The sequence below is a fragment of the Lytechinus variegatus genome, chromosome 3 (genome assembly GCF_018143015.1).
Source record: "Lytechinus variegatus isolate NC3 chromosome 3, Lvar_3.0, whole genome shotgun sequence".
NCBI lineage: Eukaryota > Metazoa > Echinodermata > Echinoidea > Temnopleuroida > Toxopneustidae > Lytechinus > Lytechinus variegatus.
Window position 1 is genome coordinate 70440457 of NC_054742.1, and position 22553 is coordinate 70463009.

General features: G+C 34.4%; 1 protein-coding gene across 1 annotated transcript; it reads right to left on the minus strand.

Moving 5' to 3' along the window:
- Positions 1 to 8131: 8131 nt before the first annotated feature.
- LOC121411831 (nicotinamide phosphoribosyltransferase-like) lies at positions 8132 to 21286 on the minus strand. The gene is made up of 9 exons (XM_041604703.1): positions 20986 to 21286; positions 17631 to 17861; positions 16233 to 16361; positions 15635 to 15793; positions 14760 to 14890; positions 13948 to 14176; positions 12914 to 13174; positions 11017 to 11139; positions 8132 to 9417 (listed from the first exon to the last, which is right to left on the minus strand). Exons 1-9 carry the CDS (start codon positions 21043 to 21045, stop codon positions 9298 to 9300), a joined length of 1443 nt encoding a protein of 480 aa, XP_041460637.1. The 5' UTR covers positions 21046 to 21286; the 3' UTR covers positions 8132 to 9297.
- Between the last annotated feature and the right edge of the window lie 1267 nt (positions 21287 to 22553).

Here is a 22553-nt window from a genome sequence, read left to right on the forward strand (position 1 = left end):
GAAGTTGGAGGATTTGATGAAGAGGTTGGGTTTGGAAGAAATGGTAGACCGGTTAGCAAAAGTAAATGGGGCATATAGACCAGTTCGTGGTTACTTCATGGACAATTTTGGTCAAATGACCTTTCACTGAGATAGGCAAATTTCAAAGCAAGATATTATGTAAGGATGCCTTACATAGCAGGATGATGAAATTGAATAGACCAGGTGACTAGAATAGCACATCAATGAATACTTTATGAAGGTATTTGTTGCATTTCTACTTTGAATGCAGCATGTTGTACAATGTACTTTGCAAACTGTGAAATACCAGTTGTTCGTGGACGCATTGTTTTTTGTGGATGTAAATGAAAGGACAAATTCAAAACAATATATGAATGATCAAGGATGGTGCTTATCTCATTGAATTTTAAACCACCATGTCACTTTAGTACAAATGAACTTCCTCTGATCATGCGCAGAGTGGAACTATGAACTGGCTTATTGAAATGGGCATGAGCTGAGGAGGGATGTCAGACTCTGTTTAAGAAGGGCTTTTGGGTTTAAGGAGGAGTGTTCGAGGACAGAGGAATGACCAGGCAAAGTGGAGCGACTCTGGAGTGGGGCGATAAGAATGATTGCTGCGAGTGTAATGTGAATCCGTCTATCCCTGTTCCATGGGGATAAAACTAATTTTAAAGGAAACCAAAATGAAGAAAGAATCCATCTTATCAGAAAGAATAAAATGAGAGGAGCAATCTAAAACTTGTTCATAAAAATCGGTTACAGAATAAGCGAGTTATGGAAGTTTGAAAAGTCTTTTTTTACTTTCTATGGAGATCGTCAATTTGGCAAACACGCTTCAAGATGGCTGATTTTGTGGACAACTCTCTCCATTTGTTTTGTACACAAATTTTCAGATTTTCCCCTTTATTTTTCATATTTCACATTATGTCCCCAGGATTATGTCCTGCTAACCTTGATATATGTGGTGTGAATTATATTTTCCCATGACATATGTGATACTCAGGAAGCAAGATGCAATTTGAAAGGTAAAGGGGAAAATTTGTGTACAAAACAAATGGAGTTATCCACAAATCAGCCATCTTGAAGCATGTTTGCCAATTTGACGATCTCCAGAGAAAGCCAAAAAAAATCAGCTATTCTGAAGCATGGTGGCCAATTTGAGGATCCCCATAGAAAGTACAAGACTTTTTAAACATCTCTTCATGGGTTTCGTTTTCATAAAATATGAAAATTGTAGATCGAAAGTGTTCTGCATTTTGAGCCTTCCCATAGTTGCCAACTTTTGGCAGTAGTCCACCTCTTTTCAGATATACATATATATTATATATATATATATATATATACACATACATATAAGCATTATCTTCAGCATATTTTGTTACCTTACATATGCATGTATGACTCATGAGAAACAGACACATATCTCACCAACATATTAATGCTAGCGCAAAGCACGAGCTGAAATTTTATACTATACTGACCTGAAAACAGGAAAAAGGTAACTGTTTTGTAGTAACTCATGACGACGATACATATCTCACTACACAGATAATGCAAGTGCCGAGAACAAGCTAAAATATTTCATATTCTGACCTGAAATCTTGATATTCTAAGCATTTTTGGTACCAATGTTCCAATGTTTAAGATGGGTATCTAAAAGAACAATAGACGCGAGTGCGAAGTGCAAGCTGAAAATTTTTAATATTTCAATCTGGAAAAATACTTTAATGGACGTTTTTAACAAAGAACAAGATATAAATATATCCATCAAAAGATTATTGCAAATCGAACCGGAGTTCTTTTTAGGGTTAGAACTGAAAATGGGACATTCTGTTCACCTATTCAATCATGAAAAGTATAGGTTTTTGCTACAAAAATGATGCGAGCGTCAAATAAATACGAGTTGTGTATCTTAATCTCACTTGCTGATTTTTGTGTAACATTACAGTCTTATTTCTATTTTTCTATATCATTTTTTGCACATGCGGAATTATTGGTTGGGGCAAAACGATGTTTGCCCCCCCCTAATATTTTCATTTGTGGGACGATTGCCCCCCTGCCCCGCCAGGATCGACGCCTCTGTCATAACTTAGAGCATGAGGAATTATAAAAAGAGCATAAAGGATTTTAAAAAATTAGTTCTCAGTATTGTTAAAATAGTGGGTAAAAAGTAGCATAATGGGTAGAAACAGAAACTCAGTTCTTGGTATTGTTAAAAATAATGAGGAGTTAAGAGCATACTGACAGATAAAAACAGAAACTTAGTTCCGCTCAGCATTGTTCAAAAACACTGTAGTGGACAGATAGTAGCATAAAGGGTAGAAACAGATAGTTCTCGGTAACAATTGTTAAAACATAGTGGGGAGTTAGTAGCATAACCGTTAAAAACAGAAAGTCGATTTCTGGTGCTGTCAAGAATAGGGGGGGGTTATAGCAGAATATTAAAGTGAAACGAACAGAAACTTTTCTTGGAATGGTTACATTTTCCAAATATGAAGGCATTTGATAGTTTTGGGATTTGCTAAGTAATTCTATTTGCCAGTAAATCTCAGAAAACCTGGTTAGGCCTTTATAATATGTATTTTAAAAATCTGCAGTAAGAATTATTTTTGCATACCGGTTTTGCAATCTTTGATCTTTCATATTACACTTTGCCCTCATATTACGTTACAATCTGATGTTTGGTAAAATATGACTATTATGCATCATTAATAAATTTCCAACTAACAACTATCAAACCAATATATTGAAACTAATTATTTTATTTGATCGATTCATGTTCATTATTCCATTATTCAGTTTTGGACGAGTTACAATCGGTAAATCAGCAAATGTTTCTTAATTTACATAAGGTTAATACAATAATTTTATTGTCAAATCCATTTTACGAACTTTTATTCCACATTGAAGCTCTTTGTGAATTAATGAATCCCCTCTTTGTGTCAAAATAATCAGCATTGTTGCCATACATGCAGACTGTCAAATTTGATATCATAAGCATCATAACAGAGAATAAATCATACTACCCTGGACCATCTTGAATAACATTCAAATATTACTTTACATCAATTTAAACAATATTTGTTAAATGCAGTCAACAGGGACTCCATAGAGAGTTGTCGGTAAAAAGTTGTTAAGGTCAAGTCCACCCCAGAAAAATGCTGATTTGAATCAATAGAGGGAAATCAAACAAGCATAATGCTGAAAATTTCATCAAACTGTAACATGTCAATTCATACTCCTTTGTAAAAAAAACAGAGCAGCAATTAATTGTAAATTTGTAATTACTTGCAAGACATTGTATTGATTTGGGGACTCAAAATACTTTCAATTGACTATCAATTTGCTAGTTTCTCGCAAAGCCACAAGCCATAGGATAAAACCAATATTTTTTTTTTATTTGTACATATGCCAGGTAAACATCTAACATATGGCAGCACTTGAACACACAGAATGCACACATTGGAGAATCTTATTGCATCATTTGACACAATTTACCATTTATTAAATTCAAGGTTACATTTCAGATAATCATGACAGTAAAAACTGAATAACATAAATACATGTGCAGCTTGACACAATACCATTCTGATTGTAGATCATTTCCCTTCATCCATTTACCCGTGAGAAGTACATTTAGTCGCATCAGGCGTTTCTTCTTTTGAATTTTCACTAAGACCACAGATTCATTGATAAATAATTAAAGTAAGATGCTGCATCTCCTTGATGGTCATACAAGGACAATCACTTTCATAATGAATTGCCACCTGGTCTAATTTCAGATTGTCCAATCCTCATTTTGGTCTAATCCATGACTGCTTTATAACCAATCATTCCCTTTGCTAATTTCTTAGCCCATGTTCCGTTTTGTCACATTCCAAGTGTGCTTTTCACATCCACTACACAGTAAAAAAAATAGCATATTGTTTAAGCCTGTCACTCTAACAACAAGTTGTTTAAAACTTTTTTTGTAATTGTTTAAACTTTTAAACAATTTGTTTAAAACATTTTAAAAGTTCAAACTGTTGTTTAGAAAGTTTAAACAGACGTTATGAGAGTGACGGGCAGAAAAAAAATGCTTAAAATTGTTAACAGCGTTTTTACAGTGTAGGTGTAACATCACACACATTTATCTAATCATTGAATTATTATATTTTGTCAATCAAATGCAATTCAACCTAATTGGCTTCAACATGTGGATTATCATAAAACCATAAACCAAAAATTTGAACTGGTAAAATACCCTAAATGATTGTTAGACAAAATAGCAAATATAAAATGATCAGAACCAAATGATCACTGCATAAGATCATAAAGGTGACAAATGGTGATTAGCCAAATTGGTTGAACAAAGTGATCCTAAACCAAATTCACATGGAAAATGGCTTCCAATAGCAGTCATCTATTATACATTGTTTATTTCATATACAGATGAGTTCAACAAAGGACAACTTTTGCCATTTTTACAAGCAATATTCTGAACTATCATTTGACTAGATTTGCATTGAATTTCCCCGCTATATGATCACGTAAAATACAATCACCATTATAAATATCGTACTTCAAGCAGTAGAATTTGATATGGTCAATTTGATAGAAAACTCAGCCTCTTTATGGGGGGGGGGGATAGGAACATTAAGCGTTTCAAGATATTACATGTGTAGTTTTAAACATTTACTATGAAAATTAATCTATTTTTTATCAGAATAAAGTTATTATTTTGAGGGGCAATGATTACTGTATGATTACTTAGAATTTCATTAAAATAAATACATAAAGAAGAAAAATATCAAAAATGAATAACTTCACTGTTATTTGAAAAGGAATACTAGGTTTATATTTCATGTTATAAGGGTTATACACAAGATGATAAGAGCAGCAATATAAAGGGATCAGAACATAAATGTTACATAAATTATAAAATATATTCAACTCAATAAAAGTACAGTAATTCTTAAAAAGTCAATATGTCCAAATTCGGTTAAGTTTTCTATGAAAGAATCAGTGAAATAAATATGTTATAAGGGTTTGTTGTAACAAAGGATGTTTTTCATTTGAACTGTTATATGTTTGAGTATATTCCTTACATGTAAATGTAAGAAATACAAATATTGCTTCTTCAAACATTTGATGCTCGAGAGTTTCTTGTTTTCTTTCATTCAACAGAATTACTTGGACTATTGACATTAACAAAAGGCACTGACAAATACAAACAGATAGGAAAACATTTCAGGTGTATCCTTAACTTTCAATGGAAAAAAATGATGCCATGTTTTATCATTAAACCAAGCTGAAAATATCTGTAACAAAAAAGTAGCAATCAATATTAAGACTGGTCATGACTAATCAACACCAATGTTGGATGCACATTTAGCTCATAAAACTTACCAGTAATGAATCAAAATGGTTTGAAATGTGTAATTGCTCTCACATCTCTGTGATCACTGGCCCTGCTCTTAAGTTTTTACAAGATCCATCAATCAGTTCTTAAAGTACTATGTTCATGACTTTGAATTGATAATAATAATAAAAAAAAAAAACATAACTGCCTCAACTGCCTAACATCAAGGTAAAGGAATTAACAAAAAAAGATCAACTAGCAACAACATCACATGCACGGACCTTCATATAAAAGAATTTCAATTATCAAAAAGATTACCCTGTTTTCTTTTTTTAATATGAAAATGCAAATCTGCCAGGCTTACACACTGATTAACAAAAAATACACAAAAATAATAACATAATTGGACGGTCATTAAAAAAATCTATTAAAGGTGTGCACAATATCATCTATTATTTTAAAGAGTTGAGACTGGCTACTAACTTTATTCACCAAACTACAAAAAATTCTCTATATTCCATTGCTTTTGTTTCTAATACAGCCATAACAACATAAACAAAGACAAATGCAAAGAAAGAATTCAGGATGTTCAGACAAATTTCTGTAAAATGAAAAGATACAAGAAACTATTTCTTTATGTTGAAAGGTTGTGTTACAAGAATAAATCATTTCAAAGAATGATTATATTTCAGCACTCATCAAAATATTTGAACAGCATGATTTCCACACCAATAACTTCTTCTTTTATAAAAAATATGTAAAAAAACAAAACAAAAACAAAACAAAACATACATTTGTATATAAAGGCCCTACCTAGCCCCAAGAGGAGCACATGAAAAAACCAAGAGATAATTTTGAAGGGAAAAAATTTACGAACCACATTGCGCTCCATGTAAACATGATCTGCAATCTGGAAGGTCCAAGAATATAGCCTACATCTTTTTTTTTAAATAATATTATGGAAGAAGTAAAAAAATACATTCTTCCTAGAAACTAATGAAAAAAAAATACATGTTACATTTTGATTACATTCACACAGCACACAAGAGAGAGAAACATATGGCGCAACACGTTTTGGTTTACTTAAAGGGAATGAAACCTTTGGAACAAATAGGCTTGTGTAGAAACAGAAAATCAAAGAATAAGAATAAAGAAAGTTTGAGAAAAATTGGACAAATAATGAGAAAGTTATGAGCATTTGAATATTGCAATCACTAAATGCATTGGCAATGCGACAAGGATGTGTGATGTCACTGATGAACAACTTTCCCTTTGGTGGACTATAAAATACCCTCAAAATGTCTCTTTTTGCTTTTTTTTATGATGATACAAACTCTTTATCCATTATGTATTCTTAAAAAATATGTATTACATGCCCTCATGTAGAAAGAACACATGATCTATGGATAGATGTGATAAAAGAGGCAATTCAAGTGAAATATATACTAAGTAATGGGGAGAGTTGTTCATCAGTGACATCACACATCTTTGTCGCATTGCCAATTTGCTATCTCCATAGCAATAGTGATCGCAATATTCAAATGCTCATAACTTTCTCATTATTTGTCTGATTTTTCTCAAACTTTTGTTGATCTGTTTCTTTGATTTTTTTGTTTTCACACAAGCTATCTTGTTCCAATGGTTTCATTCTCCTTTAAACAAAAAAAATTGAGACAAACACTTACAAGTGAAGCAATTGAGCTAAAACATTTTGTCCTTTTTAAATTTCATTGTTTTTCATATGTGATTGTCAACACTTCATCATCAACATCTAATTTTCTTATTATCAATCTATATTGCCACATACTAATATCTCTAGCGTTTAATCAAATTTGTGTGTTTTTTCAATTTCATATGAAACATCCCCCAGCACAAGCGATTGCAGTAGTTAAGATTTCCAAAAATGACAAAAACTCGATCTCCTATTTCCTTTCAAATACTCTTTGAGTACTAACTGTTGGTATACCTAATTCTATATAAAAAACACAGCACACCTTAAATAAACACAAACAGAATACAGAGTATTAAATGAAAGCAAACATTCCAACTGTAACATAATAACAGATAATCCATACATTTAACGTCAAGACACTACCATTTAGCTCTTGACATTCAACCAAATCATCAGTACAAAATGTTGTTCTCATACGAAACAACACATTTGCCCTCCTCACTTGGAGCTTTCAAATATGCTACATGTAAGTAAAATAAAAGAAACAAATATATACATATTTTCTTCTATGTAAAATAATAAACTACATTTCATTCTCTCATGATAAAAGTTTCAAAATAAAATCATTCCATACTAATCTTTCACTAAACTTAAAGTTAATGTATAAAATTTTAAATTTCAAAATACATGTACAAGTATTCTGCCTAGCTAGTTCCTGCCTCATTAATATTAACATTTTCTTGAGTGAAGCCTGGTTAAAACATGGATAATCTAAAAAAAAAAAATCTCTTTATAATCTTGAGCTGAAAACTTGCTCGAGTTAGCAATCATGTGAGAATTGCATACAACTGGACCATGGCATCTTCAATCACACAAATTAACTTCTTAAACACCTGAACCATAGGGGAATGCAGCAAAATAAAATACACCCATTTTCACGGAATGAGAATTTTTTTTTAATGAAATACATCCATCTTCCAGAAATGGGATATTCTTTTTAAACTGACTGACTTCACATCAGACCAATTGATTTACCAGCTTAACCAATATATGTAGAAGCGTTGTGACTCGGTGGATAATTCTGTGGACATTGAAGGTCTGGGGTTCAAATCCCACCACAGCACTCGCATCCTTTGGCAAGGCATTTATCTCCATTTGCCACTCTTCATGCTAATAGTACGTAGCGCTTAGAATCATTTGTATTAATAGTTATATAAATGCTGTATATTATTATTACCATTATTATTATTATTATTACCATTATTATCATTATTATCACTATCATATCAATTTAATATAAACTGATTAGATATATTTCCACATATAAATATATTTATATTTTCAAACCTAAATATGGCGCACATTAGAAAATGAAACATTCATGATTTAAGTGGGTTTGTCCTTCATTTTCAAAGTTAAAAAGAATCAATATCGAGGTGCAACCATAAATTCTGAATACCATTGATATCATTTGTATAAACTAGCCACTAATACAAACCGTGCCTTTTTATAATTACAACATTTTTTCTATTAATATCAAGATACATGTAAAGAACACTTTGCTTGGCGTTTCAATTTAGATTACTTTTACCAAAAGCTAAATATGTGCAAATCTTCAGTATTATGTGCATTTGTCAGTCATAAAATAGTTTATGCTATTCATATTTTGACAAATACCAAGTTGAGAATACTCTGAAATTGGATCCAAAACAACTCCCATTCACGAGTGTATTATTCTAAAATTCATATCAACTGTACTTGTACCTTCTTGTACAATCCTAAACAACTTCCCATTTTATGAAATAACTATAACTTGTCAACAGCAAAGGGCTGTAGGTAGATTTCAAAAACTGATATTATATTAAACAGAAAATGATTTACTTGAGCAAAACAAATGTTACGCTTATTTTTGTTCATACTGCATATAGACAAAAAACAAACCTGGATGATATATGATTCATTTGCACTGATTAGGCTATGAAAAGATAACAAAGCTTAGTTAAGATTCACCTGAATGATTAACAGATTCTAACATACATGTATAAAGCGAACTTATCAAATCTGTATAAAAGGAGATGTAATCAGAATATTTTACCCAATGAATCATTTTTACATTTCTTATGCTAAATTGCAGATGCCATTTTGAACACATGTAGATACATCATTTTAGCAACCATTACACTGAACGAGCGACCATATGAGAGCATAGCAGAGACAATGAAAGGTCTAGAGACTAGACTATCCTCCTGTGGTTTATATTAGCACTTGATTGAGAACCATCTTACTTGATCCTGTTCTTAGATCCTTGTTTGACAATGTCTATTTCAGCCCTCTCCCTGATCTCATCCATCGTATGGTCCTTTAAGAGCTGACCATTCTCATACACTAACTCCAGAAGATCCTGAAATGGAATGAATTGAAATGAATTTATTTCAAAATCTCACTGACATACAATTATTTACTAACATTATATCAAAGGTAATTCAACATTCATAGTATTTTGGCCATTGGAATGTACTCAATAGCAGTATCATCATTTACAAAATCTCTAAGAAGTTACAGTAGGTATTTTATATCATTAGGAACAGGCACCTTTTTTATTCCTCCTTAACAATGGCTAAATCTTTTGGAATGGGTAATATGAAGCAATAGTAAATATGAACAGGGTAGAGTAGTGTGATTGTTATAATCTTTTTTTGTTTTAAATTTGAATAAACTTTATCATTATATACACAAATGAATCCCAGAAATCTGACTTGATTTGACTTTGAAAAACCTGACATAGATGAGGAAAAGTTTTTAAAATGTTTACAAATTATTCTGAAAGTCTTGATAATAAATCAAATAAATAAATTTTATATCAGCAGGCTTATATGATTTCATCATAATGCTTATTTAAAATGAGTGTGATCTTCGTCAGTAAATACAAATTATATCATTTACTAACATGGAAGCTTTTAAATGAAAAAACACGTGTCCAACTTGCAAGTACATTTCACAAACTGTGCCGATAAATTTCATCTCCTTGTGCAATGCAATTAGTTTTATTTTTATTTCAATTGCACAATTTGTTTTAGAATCTACTTGTATGTAAAATCAATAATATTATTCATTTTATTTTCATTCATTTTACTTTTATTCATTATATTTTTTTGTTTTATTTCTTTATTTCATCTTTTTTTTTATTTTATCTTATTTTTTATTCATAAAATGTGCTTATAATAAGGGGTCCTTCACCCTAAAAGCTCTACTTTTTAGTTGGTCTCCTTCCCTTTCGATTTCATGGTATTATTGTATTATAACAATTTATTTAAATGTTATATTTTGTAAATATGTATATTGAACTATCATTGTAAATATAAAAACATTGCATGACGAAAACCTCCATTTGAGAACACTATACTCCAGTTTTTCTCAAACAATTCTCTTCTCCAAGTATGACAAACCTTACTGCCCCAAGCAAGCAATGTAAGTATCAAAACACCTGTTTCTTGACCTCGGTCCGAAGATAACACAACAGCCTGAGCGCGATCCCGGCAAAGCATGCCGCCACATTTTACTTACTTACTTTCCTTATTTTGAGGTCGATTTTCTTTGTTCGAAATTGAAAATGGACTAACATTGAATTTCTGAATACACTATGCCTTTGAAAACGTGATTAAATATCGAATACAATAATTTCATTCAGAACGTCTACTACAGGCAGAGAAGTCTTACGTAATAGCACAGCTGTTGTATATCATTTCGTCCTTGGTCCAACGCTCAAAATCTGGCCTGTGGAGGTGAAATTGTGACAGCGGGAATTACCTGGCCAAGCGGGGTTGATCAGGCGGGTGTTTCATAAAGATGTTCGTAAGTTAAGAGCGACTGGTGATCCTGTCTTGCGGTAAATGGTACACACCATTGGCGATGATCACCAGTCGTTCTTAAAGTCGCTCTTAACTTACGAAGAGCTTTTTGAAATGGCCTTCAGGGTTTGGAAATTATTTTTTTCGCTTACTTTGTTTGGGTTCCCTTTTCCTTCTTCCATCGTTACAATTTTTCCATCGACTTCCTGAAGCGACAACTGTCCTTTCTTGGATTTCTTGCCTAGATCAGTGATTGGCTGCTTGAACACATTCCTCTGAAAATCGCAAGAAGAACAAAGGAAAAACCTCCATCATTACATTAAAGGAATGGATTAGCTTTGTTGAAAGTACACAATTTTGCTTCTGATACCGAGTCTCTTACTAGTGTATAAACAATATCTGAACTCTAGATGAAATGGAAGTCATGACTATATAAAGCCGGAGGGGAAGGCACTCAAATTGTATTTTGATGAGGGTGTGCCTCATGAAACCCTGAAAAGGGGGTCTAAGGAACTGACCACAATTAGAGTAAAATACAAGATCTTGGGAACTAAATATATAACGGACAGTGTGAAATAATGTGAGAAAACAGGGTCTATGGAACGGGGGGGGGGGGGGGGGCACAGTAGGTATGATGCACGCTAGCACTGTGCATGGATATGTGGGAGCTAGCAGGACATGGAGCTGCTCGCAGAGCTCTGATTGGGTTGTGAAGCTGTGCATGCAGCAAGCTAAATTGCATGCGGTTCTCGCGCTGGACAATTTTGGCAAGGCTAAGGAATTGAGATGTATCGTAACGGGGCTGTTGCGAGCGGGGCAGCCAGCTTCTGAATGGAACTTTTGTCATTCAAACTATCTAGAGAACTGAAAATTAGGTCTAAATAAGGGGGTCATCAAAGCGGAACGTCCCCGGCCATACATCCAATATATGTGAGTGCCCCCCCCCCCGGATATAAAGGTTACAAGTAATTAAGGTTCGCCATAGGCATACAAGGTGCCTGAGAACACTCTGCAGGCAGACTGGAGTGGCTCAGTCCACCTCAATGCCACAATCAGAGACTATGCCTACAGCAGGCATTATATACTTTTTAAAAAAAATAGTCAAAAGTCATCGACAAAGTCCAAGGCGCCCCAGGCGGGGTTACAAGGCTCTTGCATAGTAAAGAAATCGAAAGTGACTTTTCAAGGTGAGTCTGCATGATAGTTTTATCACTTGACTTTAAAAAGCAGTAAAAAAACAACGAGAATGTTCTTGAGCAGGTTTCACGTAAGAAAAAAAAAAATAAATAATGTATGAAAATGAATAAATAAATAATAAACGAAAATAGAATAAATAAACAAATAATTAGAATAAATAAATAAAATAATTATAATTAAATAATCCGAAAAAATTAATTAGATAATTGGAATTCCGACTTTAGTCAGGAGAATATCATGCCTGGCTTACAGTAAGAACTAGAATGTTGAGGTACATGCAGTACCCTCATCAGCAAAACTGTATCTCTCTTGATGAATAATTTGTCTACTTGGAGCCCTATCAATTCTTTTGTCATTCCTGTTTCAAATTAAAGATTGTAACCATAGTTGAATTTGCAGCTGAATCTGTGATTTTCACTTTGAATCCTGCACAAAGCTACTAAATGCCATTACCATTATCATAAACAAAATATCAACAAGCAGGCAGCTAAGATTTATGTACACTTCATAATATAATATTGCATTATTTGTATTCTGCAGGCACAGACCCTGATAAAAACTTTGATCAGCAAGTGTGTCTCCACGCAAAGACTAGCACAGGAACCCTTCAGTACACAAGGCATGAGTAGGCTGCACATTCAGACCCTTAACTCGAGAGAAGGGTTTGCAAAGAAGTCTCAATATTTGTTTGCCTTTACAAGAATCAAGTTTCAAATTTTGTGAAATAAAAGACCATGGTCAAAGAATGATGAAGCTATGAAATAACTCAAATTTGACTTAGGTTCAAATTTGGTGTTTCAATCACTTTGTCAAGCGGTGATGTAGAAAATTTAACAAGATGAAAGCTCTCACCGATTCACCATCTATGATACAGTAGCTGCACTTGTAGGCACACTTCTGGGTGTCCCTGTTGTGTTTCTGAAGGAGAGCGCCCCCGCTGCCAAACGTAAGATTATCCGCACTCCACCCTTCCTCCTTCATCTTGCTAAGAATCTGATCGATGGTGTCGTAGCTAATACCATCCCCTTGGATCACTCGAAGGTAAGGAGGTAGCATCTTGTAACCTTTAGAGTTCTTGGAGCATCCAAACACCTTGCTCAGAATGTTCAGTATCTACAGGAAAATGGAAATACATGTTAGAACATGTATGTTAACAATTTTCCAAAGTAATTTTCATATCAAAACAGAAGCATCTCAGTAACCACCATTCAATTTCTTTTCTTTTAAGGCCACCGCAGACCTTACGACTGTTCGCGATCCGATTTTGGAACAAATCGCACTTTGCTCATTTTCTGAAAATGTAAATGGAACATATCATTTCATTCGAGGTTAAAATTAATTAAAAGAATACTAATATAACCATTTTGAAAGATTGAAAGCTTTTATTTTGGAGTAAAGGCCAAATTAGTTTCAAATCGTAGCCAATCATACAACTGCTATGACGTCATTACGACTAGATATTAGATTCACTTTTATTCTAAGAAGGATGATTTAGAACATTACACAGTAAGCTATTCCAAGTCTCAATATAAGCATCAAATTCTACTACATTTTATTCTGAAATCAGGTCGCAGACCAATGGTAAGGTGTGCGGTTGCCTTTAGGATGGTCAAGATCTCGAGATAATGGGAAGTACAGTAACTGGTTTGAAGTACAAGCCTACAACTCCTCTGATTTCAGACAGAAGTATCTATTAAGCTTGGAGTTCTGGGTACATCTTAAAAACTTTCTCAGAATGGTTTTTAGACACTTTTTATGCATTCACATGGACACCAATTACATGCTTTTTACAGAAGTCTACATTATGCCAAACTTTAATTCCGATTCATTGTTATCTTTTATTCTTCAAGGGGAGGAAGGAGGGAAGGGGGGGGTAGATGACTCACCTTGAGGACAACCTCACGAGGCTCTCCTGAATCGGGTCTAATGACAAGTATCGATCCACTCTCCCCTCTATGGATAACCTGTTCCCTCAGCTGCTCCCCCCACACCTTCTCACAGGCATTATACACATCAAAGCTGTCCGAGACCACCGCCACCAGACCAGTAGGGAACTGGTCCAGCATGTTCTTGAAGGCTTCCCGCTCTCCATTTTTACCCCATGTTGTGATTGTGCTATAAAGAGAATGGAGATCAAGACATCACGCTTACACATTTACAAAATTCCTATAATTTCTAGAGCAGAAAAAATGTTTATTTCCATGAATCATCAATCATGTGACACATTAATTCAAAAAAAAGTAAGTAAAAAAAAAAAAATCTTGAACAAATGATTTCCCAGAGGAAATCAATAAATGTCCAGAATTTCCCCCTGACTTTGGAATAATGAAACATGCAAACCCTGGAATCTATTGATGGTTAGATAATTTAAAAAAAACACCTATATAATAAATGTTAATAATGACGTCTATACCATATGGTGTATTGTTGACTTGCAGCAAACTGGGTGTATGCCAAATACTAGAGAACTATACTAACAAAGGTTTTGGCTCTAAATTTGTATCTCCCTGCATGCTTATGCGTCTATGTGAACTGTTTCTGAAACAAGATTGTTCCCAGTTTAGTAGCCTATGCGAACAATGCACTTACATGTACCTGCAAGTACTGTGCCCAAACATTCATTCCTATTCTGACATCGACACATGAAATCACATTTTTTTTTTAAATACACTTTCAAATAAAAATTTCAGAGCTTTACCTATGCTCAGCAGCAGGTATTGAGAATCCAGCCATTTGACAAGAGTAATACTTCCTAGCAACAACAATCCCTGGTATAGTGTCTGTTCCTTGAAAGTTAACCAGATGAGCTGCATCACCTATGCCAGCCGTCTGTCAAGAGAAATCACCCTTTATTACATAACAAGAAATCAAACATTGTGGTTCTATTACTTCTTTATATGTTCATGTATATACAAAAATAATGTTTTTGATACTAGTATGTCTTAAAGCATCAATGTGTTTTCAAATCAGTTCTATCCCAGAAAATTTTAACACTCTTGATGGTGTTGACTATGGACATAAAAAATATTTTTACAGACCAAGTCTGGTTGTCGCAGACTACACCTACCCTGTATTGTAAACTATCTTGACCTTTCATAAATGGTATGAACTGGCTTTCCTGTTAGCTAATTTCAATAGTGGAAGCCCTGATGAAGGGCTCTTGTGGTTATATCACAATATTGGTGCTGCTCACTACAATAAGTCTCCCATCAGCTTGTGCCCTACTAAAGAGCAGCTACATGTATCTTCAGGTATAACACAGTATATTTCACATACTAAGAATCTTGCTAGAGGATTGGTCAAAATTCAGTCACATGGTACAGGATAGTTTGGCCATCAATAATCACTCGAAGAGATGAAACTTTTGTGTTTCATTGATCATTTCTGCCCAATGGGTCATAACACATGATAAATGAATTATTCTAAGAATGCAAGAAACACAAGGTCATTGTTACTCGAATTGTTTTGGTTCCATCTTTCTCCCTCACATGCAGTGACGATCGTGCAAGATCTAGCTGCACGCGATATATCCACCTCCCAATGTGTTATCATTTTAAGGACTATATTAGGTACCTCTACTGACGACACCCCTCGAAATCCAAAGTCATGGAGCTTGAAAGGAAGTCCTGTCAGATTATCGGCCGTTTCACTCAGGTACTTGGCTATCAACTCCTTCTGTGCTCTGGAGTTCGTTGCCACCGTCATTGGGTACCACACCTGCACCAGTAAGGTCTGGCAAAATAACAACAACAAATAAGATCTGAATTTGTATTCTTACTCTTATTTGGCCCATCGTGTTGTTGCAATGTATCTGCAAACAATGTAAATGTTTAACGAAGAGACATTCTTCTGCTGGCAGTTAATCTCAATACATTATGTACAGCATCAGTAAGTTTATTTATCTGTTTATTAAACTATGAGAGCTCTGATTATCAATTCAATAAAAGATTCAACTTTTGTGCCGGCTAAATCTAAACATCATCAAGACATCTAAATTGGCAAGCAAAGAAAAAGAGCATTGTGTTATTGTTATGGTTTATCAACTTTTGCATGCCTTAATATTTTGTGAATGACTCACAGGGGGACATATTGTGCTTGCAAATTTTACACATTGGTCTACACATTCTAAAAACATCAGTGATATTAGAGAAAAATAATGATAGACATTTACCTCAAACCAATTTGTTATCCACGGGACCTGAGGGTCTGTATTTTCTACAGTGAAAAGGACATTCTTGTATGGAATGACGGATCCTTCCGGTACAGCCTTTATCCTCAACGGCAGGTAGCCACCATGTTTCTGGGCATAAAATTGAATGAACAAATGGTTGAATAAACTCACCAAATAAATGGCAAACACTATTAACATGTAAAATGGAAACACCCTCAATATAAATTATGTAAAGTCCATTGTAAATTGTTCTTATTACATGTATTGCAAAGTTTTGTAATGTAAAGTTCTCTCTTTAATCATATAAATTTTCAACTAACACACATGTATTTTGATGTTAAATACATTCTTGTTTGTGATTTGCTCTTTTCAATGTTTGTTTTCAACTTTGAATTTGAATATGGAAATAAATTGCATTAATGAAATAATAATTTATTTTCTTATGCCTTGAATTATTTTAACTTTACAACACATATGAATCTATGGTTCAATACAGGAGTTACAGATAAATGAAAAGTAGTTGCAGTAAAAACCAAGCCAACACAGATAAATCACATAAATGTGGGATAGTTGTATTATTATTATGCAATGAAATATTCAAAATGAAAATAACATGAAAATATGAATGACTTTTCCTTTTCTTAAAGGTCAAGTCCACCTCAGAAAAATGTTGATTTGAATCAATAGAATAAAATCAGACAAGCACAATGCTGAAAATTTCATCAAAATCGGATGTAAAATTAGAAGTTATGACATTTCAAAGTTTCGCTTATTTTCAACAAAATAGTTATATGAACAAGCCAGTTACATCCAAATTAGAGAGTCGATGATGTCACTCACTCACTATTTCTTTTGTTTTTTATTGTTTGAATTATACAATATTTCTATTTTTACAAATTTGACAATTAGGACCTCCTTGCCTGAAGCACAAAATGTTAAAATAATAGAATTCCACGTGTTCAGGGACGAGTGAAACTTCATTTCACATGACAATGACGAGAAAATAAAAATATTTCATATTTCATATTATAAAATACAAAATAAATAGAGAGTGGGTGATGTCATCAACTCTCTCATAAGGATGTAACTGGCTCGTTCATATAATTATTTTGTTGAAAATAAGCGAAACTTTGAAATGCCATAACTTTCTTATTTTACATCCGAATTTGATGAAATTTTCAGTGTTATGCTTGTTGAATTTTTCTCTTTTTATTCAAATCAAGTTTTTGTTGGGGTGGACTTGTCCTTTAGATATGATCAAGGCTTTCTTGGATATCCCATCTCCATCCCATCTCCAGCAAATGTTTTCATAGTCCAACTAATTATGTTACCAGATATCCTGACTTGACATTAAGCACCCATCCACTAAAATCTAACATTTTTTTCATGATAACATACCTCTAGAATATGGGTCCATCCTGCTTCATTGAAGTGGTCTGCACCAAAGTGAAGCTTGTACAGTTCTTTGGCTTCAGCAATCTTCTCAGCCGTGATGACCTGACCACAGAGCCATCTCTTTAGGATGTACTGGAGTCCGAAAAATACCACCTCTGGGAATTTTCCTCCACGACTTTCAAAGTAGGAGGAAACGAGGGTGGTGCCATCGGGATACTGTCTGTGATGGGTGACCTAAGGATCATCAAATCACAAAATAGCACCTGATCAAGTGACTGTATGCATCTTCTGACACCTTGATGATGTATCACGTACATCTAAACCACTGTCTTTGTCTTGACTCTTGAGTGTACATGTATAAATCACACTACACACTACGATAGTCTTCAAAAATATCAATATCGTATTACAAAATACACTTTATCACATTCATTGCGATCTGTTATTTCCTTATTACCTCAACTGTATTTTGTTGTTCACCAGGGGCCTGTTTCACTAAACAGTACTGCGACGCGTCATACACTAAGATGGGTCTTACTGACGTCCTGTTGGTGCGTCAGTTCCACTAAACAGTTCTTTACTAAGTCCTGTGTGCGACGCGTCTTCAACAATAAAACATCTGGATTTTGAGTCTACGAAGCCTAATTTCGTGACCTTCGACCTTGTGTGAAGATAAAAAGTATTAATTTCCCGCAAGTTTTCGTCTGCATCGTCTGCAACTAAAAAGTGAAAGGAGGAGGAATTTTGTCACTTTTAACATAATTTTTACTGTAGGAGGATAATGGGGAAGGTATACCTTTTTCTTAAGACAACATATAGAAGTAAAATATTGAAAGTGAAATGTATGCAGTGGAAGTTGTATTTGATACCTCGACGAAAACAAAAAATTAACCAAAATTTTACCTTTTTGTTTTTTTCTCAAGGGAGGAGGGGGTGTTGAGTACAAAAAATAGTGCTCATTACCCCCCCCCCCCCCTCTCTCTACTATAAACATATTTGGTAGTGTACAGACAGGCAATGACATGATGTTGGGCAATTCATAAAAATAAATTAATAACAATATGCATTTGCCTCAAAAAATTTAGGAAACGCCTAGAAAAAGAAGCAAGGACTTCCAAAGGGTTAAAGTCGAAGCGCTCCTGCAGTTTGTGGCCACTAGGAAACATGGCATTACACTAAGAACAGTTCCTACGTCTCGTCGAGACGAGACGTAGGCTACGCTCTGTATGCAACTTAGATAAATGGGTACTAAGTACAGTACGCGTCTTAGTGGTCTTTGTGAAACTCCCGCTAAGATGCATCTTACACTAAGTCCTATAACCGGACTTATGGATGCTTAAGACGCATCTTGGCGCTTAGTGATACAGGCCACAGAACACACAAATTATCTTGTATTAACAGATATTAGCATATTCTTGTCAAGTTGTGATGCTCTACTTGGTCAAAATTCAGAAATCATATCACAAAAAACTTTTCTTAATAATAAACAAATATTACTTCAGTGAAATGAATTCATTACCTTGGACTAAATACGATGAATAGCAGTGATAGGGACTAAGGGAAATTTTGTGAAAAAAATATATCATGCATTAATCCAAATCCCTTGTTTGGTTCCTAGCAAGAATCACAGGACATTGATGAGTATATTCAATGTACTGATCCTAAAAAGATAATCATGAAAACTTTTGGGAAATTATCTGAACATTTCTATAAACTTTTTAAACCACAGTGCATGATGGATTGGAATGTTTTTCAAAATCAAGGTGATGGAGTTAAAGAATTGAGGCAAGTCCAAACTATGTGAAAAAAACATGACAGTTAACCTGCAAATCTTGAGTATGTTCAATGGCTGATTGGTGAAATAGGTCTACTGGGTCTTGGAGGAAATTCAACATTTTTTTAAACTACCGGTACTCTTTTACTTTCTCCACTTGTACTTGAAGTGAAGCAAGACATAGTCCAGCTGAACAACCATTGAAACAGAGTTAGAACCTTTAGGTTTTATAGTTTGCTGAGTCCACTGAATCCACAAATAAGCTACTTTGGATGAATGCATATCTCCTCGAGTTAACCTGATCCAAGACTGTTAGGTATGTTTAAGGCTAGGGTTTGAATTAAAAATGTTAGATTCACAGTTAACAGTTGGGTAGAGGTCTTGATCTTCATCTACCAGTGCCAGTAGAGGCACACAGCCAATATGGAAGACTCTCTTTATGGAGACAATCTCCCATATTGGAGACAAGTTTGCATTGCAAAAGGACAAAAGAAATAACACCTAGGTCCTAAACCTACAAGAACATAATTTCTTCCACCCAAAATTTTGTCCCACTGAGTTCAGAAGCCCATTTGTTTTGTGTGTGGATGACAACGAAAATCCTTATGAAACAAAAGGAGATGCTGAATTTTTAAAGTATGAGGTGATAGTCAGTACCAGTATAAAGGGGTAATTTTTCATGAGGAATCTGCTTATCACACTTCAGTTTGCCACCAAAATCCTTTTACAGCAAATGTAAATAAAGGAAATTGGTCTCTCTGAAATTGGATTCCAAAATTCTTTACAAAAGTCTCTGGAATTGCAACTGGAGATGATCTCCCACATGGTGCCTGTCTAACTTACCATTAACTCTTTGCACGCAAGAGGCGGCGAAATGTCAGGCTCGTACAATGAAAGTGTAGGGGCACCTATATAATTTTGTCCAAGCCTGATGTTCTGCCGCCTCTGGTGCACGCTGAATTAATTTTTTGGGGGATAACAATGACAATTGTCTTCTTCTTCTTTGAGTCTGGTACAGTCCACCACTGACGTATTATTGTACCTTGTGCTTGTCAAGTGCTGAGTGTACGGTGCAAGTAAACAATTTCTACAATGGACTCTATGTACAGCTAAAAAATTGTTTCCATGACCCTTAGCTTATAATTGAAGATAAAGGTGGGGGAGAAAACTAATTATTATGATTGTTGAATTCAATTGTACAAATGTTCAAGATTGCAAGTTCAAGAGAGTATATATGGTAGTGGATCGTATTACTGAACACTTTTCATGAATTCAATCATATCAAACAAATTATTCCCATACAACTCACCAAACTTTCACCATAAATACAAAATTACCTACAAAATATAATTATTTTCCTGAAATCATTCTTCCTTTTTACAATATTAGCTCCAATCGTACCCCTCTTCACATGTGAAATATTTTGGTCACTTGAAAAAGGTATCGTATTACCAAACGTGTGTTTTCTATGGGAAAATTTGAGAAACTTTTAAAATCACTGATGAGCTATTACTTTAGCAATAGTAGCAGGCTTAAATTTAAATTTCACGATAACTTAAGCCTAGGCCAACTACGGTAACTCACCTTGTAAGAATCAGTCAGCATGAGTATGTTGTTGAAACATGAATCTGTTACTTCAGCCATTCTGAGCTTGACGAAGTCTAATGCAGATGTGAATATAATAACCTTGCTGACCAGTCTGTTTCCCAGGTCTTTCTTCCAAAAGGTCTATCGCACCGCCCAGCGTATAGCCACCCCACACTCCCCCGTACAGCAGCAGCGAAACTACCGTAGGCCTTCCTAATCCAAGAAGGGTCCGCTGATCTGAAAGAAGCTGGAACTATAGTAACGTGTTGTTTAGCTCGTTAGCTCGCTCCTACACTGTAAAGTCTCAATTGTCTCAGCTAGCTTCGAGTTTGATTTGACTAAAGCCTCAGCCTCAAACTAACAATTGAAGCAGACGGGATCACAACTCAAAACGGTTAACGGACCTGTCACGTCGGCTTCGACATCGACATCACACGCTAAAATGCACTCAGGCCAGCGCCAGGCGCAGAGCTAATATCGCGAGCTAGTGCATGTGAATGCATGCAGATATTCGTAATGACTCATTATTCCAGTTTGCGATACGCTCAGACATGTCTAGACTCTAGATCATAGATTTCAGTTCTCACTTTAGCTCACTCGCTTTGCTACCTCGCATATTAATATCTCCTCAAGAGCCAGGGGTCGATCCAGCATTTTCCAAAAGGGGGTGCACATTTACCCAAGGATAAATCAACAAGCAAAAAAAAAGGTACAAACACTAAAAAACCCAATAAAAATGAATATGGATGTATATCATGCATGCATGTGAAGGGCCTATCTATAAGTTTGCTGGATTGAAATAAAAAAAAATAAATAAAGAGAAAAAAAGAAAACGAAAATAAAGAAGAAAGAAAAAAAAGATAAAAAAAGATTTTAAAAAAAAGATGGATAGATAGATAGAGATAGGCCCTATATCTGTCTATCTATCTATCAACAAAGTTTATTTCCAAGTCCAAATTTTCGACGTAAACCCACGTCTACTTCTACTATATATATATAAATATATATATATATATATATAAATATATATATATATATATATATATATATATATATATATATATATATATATATATATATGTATGTATGTATGTATGTATGTATGTAATTATAAAGGCTATAATGTTCCAATTTTGCTATCATCCATTCAAATAGATGTTCCCAAGTGCATCATACAGACCTATCTCTAGGAAAACGAAATTAACAAAATAACTGCAAAATATTGGTCCATTATGTTAAAACTTGTTCCCAGTAATAGAATGTCCTTAATGTAACAAATAACATTGGTGCTCTGAACAGTGGTAGATCCAGGGGGGGGCATTTGCCCCCCCCCCCCCCTCCTTTAGAGTCATAGTCAATATTTCAATGTAAATATTTCGTTTTTTACTTGGGACATTTCATTTCATTGTTTTTTTTTCAATGTTTGTACTTCTTCTCTTTTGCTTGTAGAATTCCCCTTCGGAAAATGTGTCTCCCATTGTAAATTCCTACTTATATATATATACATTTATGCAAGCTTAGGCCAAGGTGAGGGCGGAAGGGGCCCCCCCCCCCTATTGGCGGCA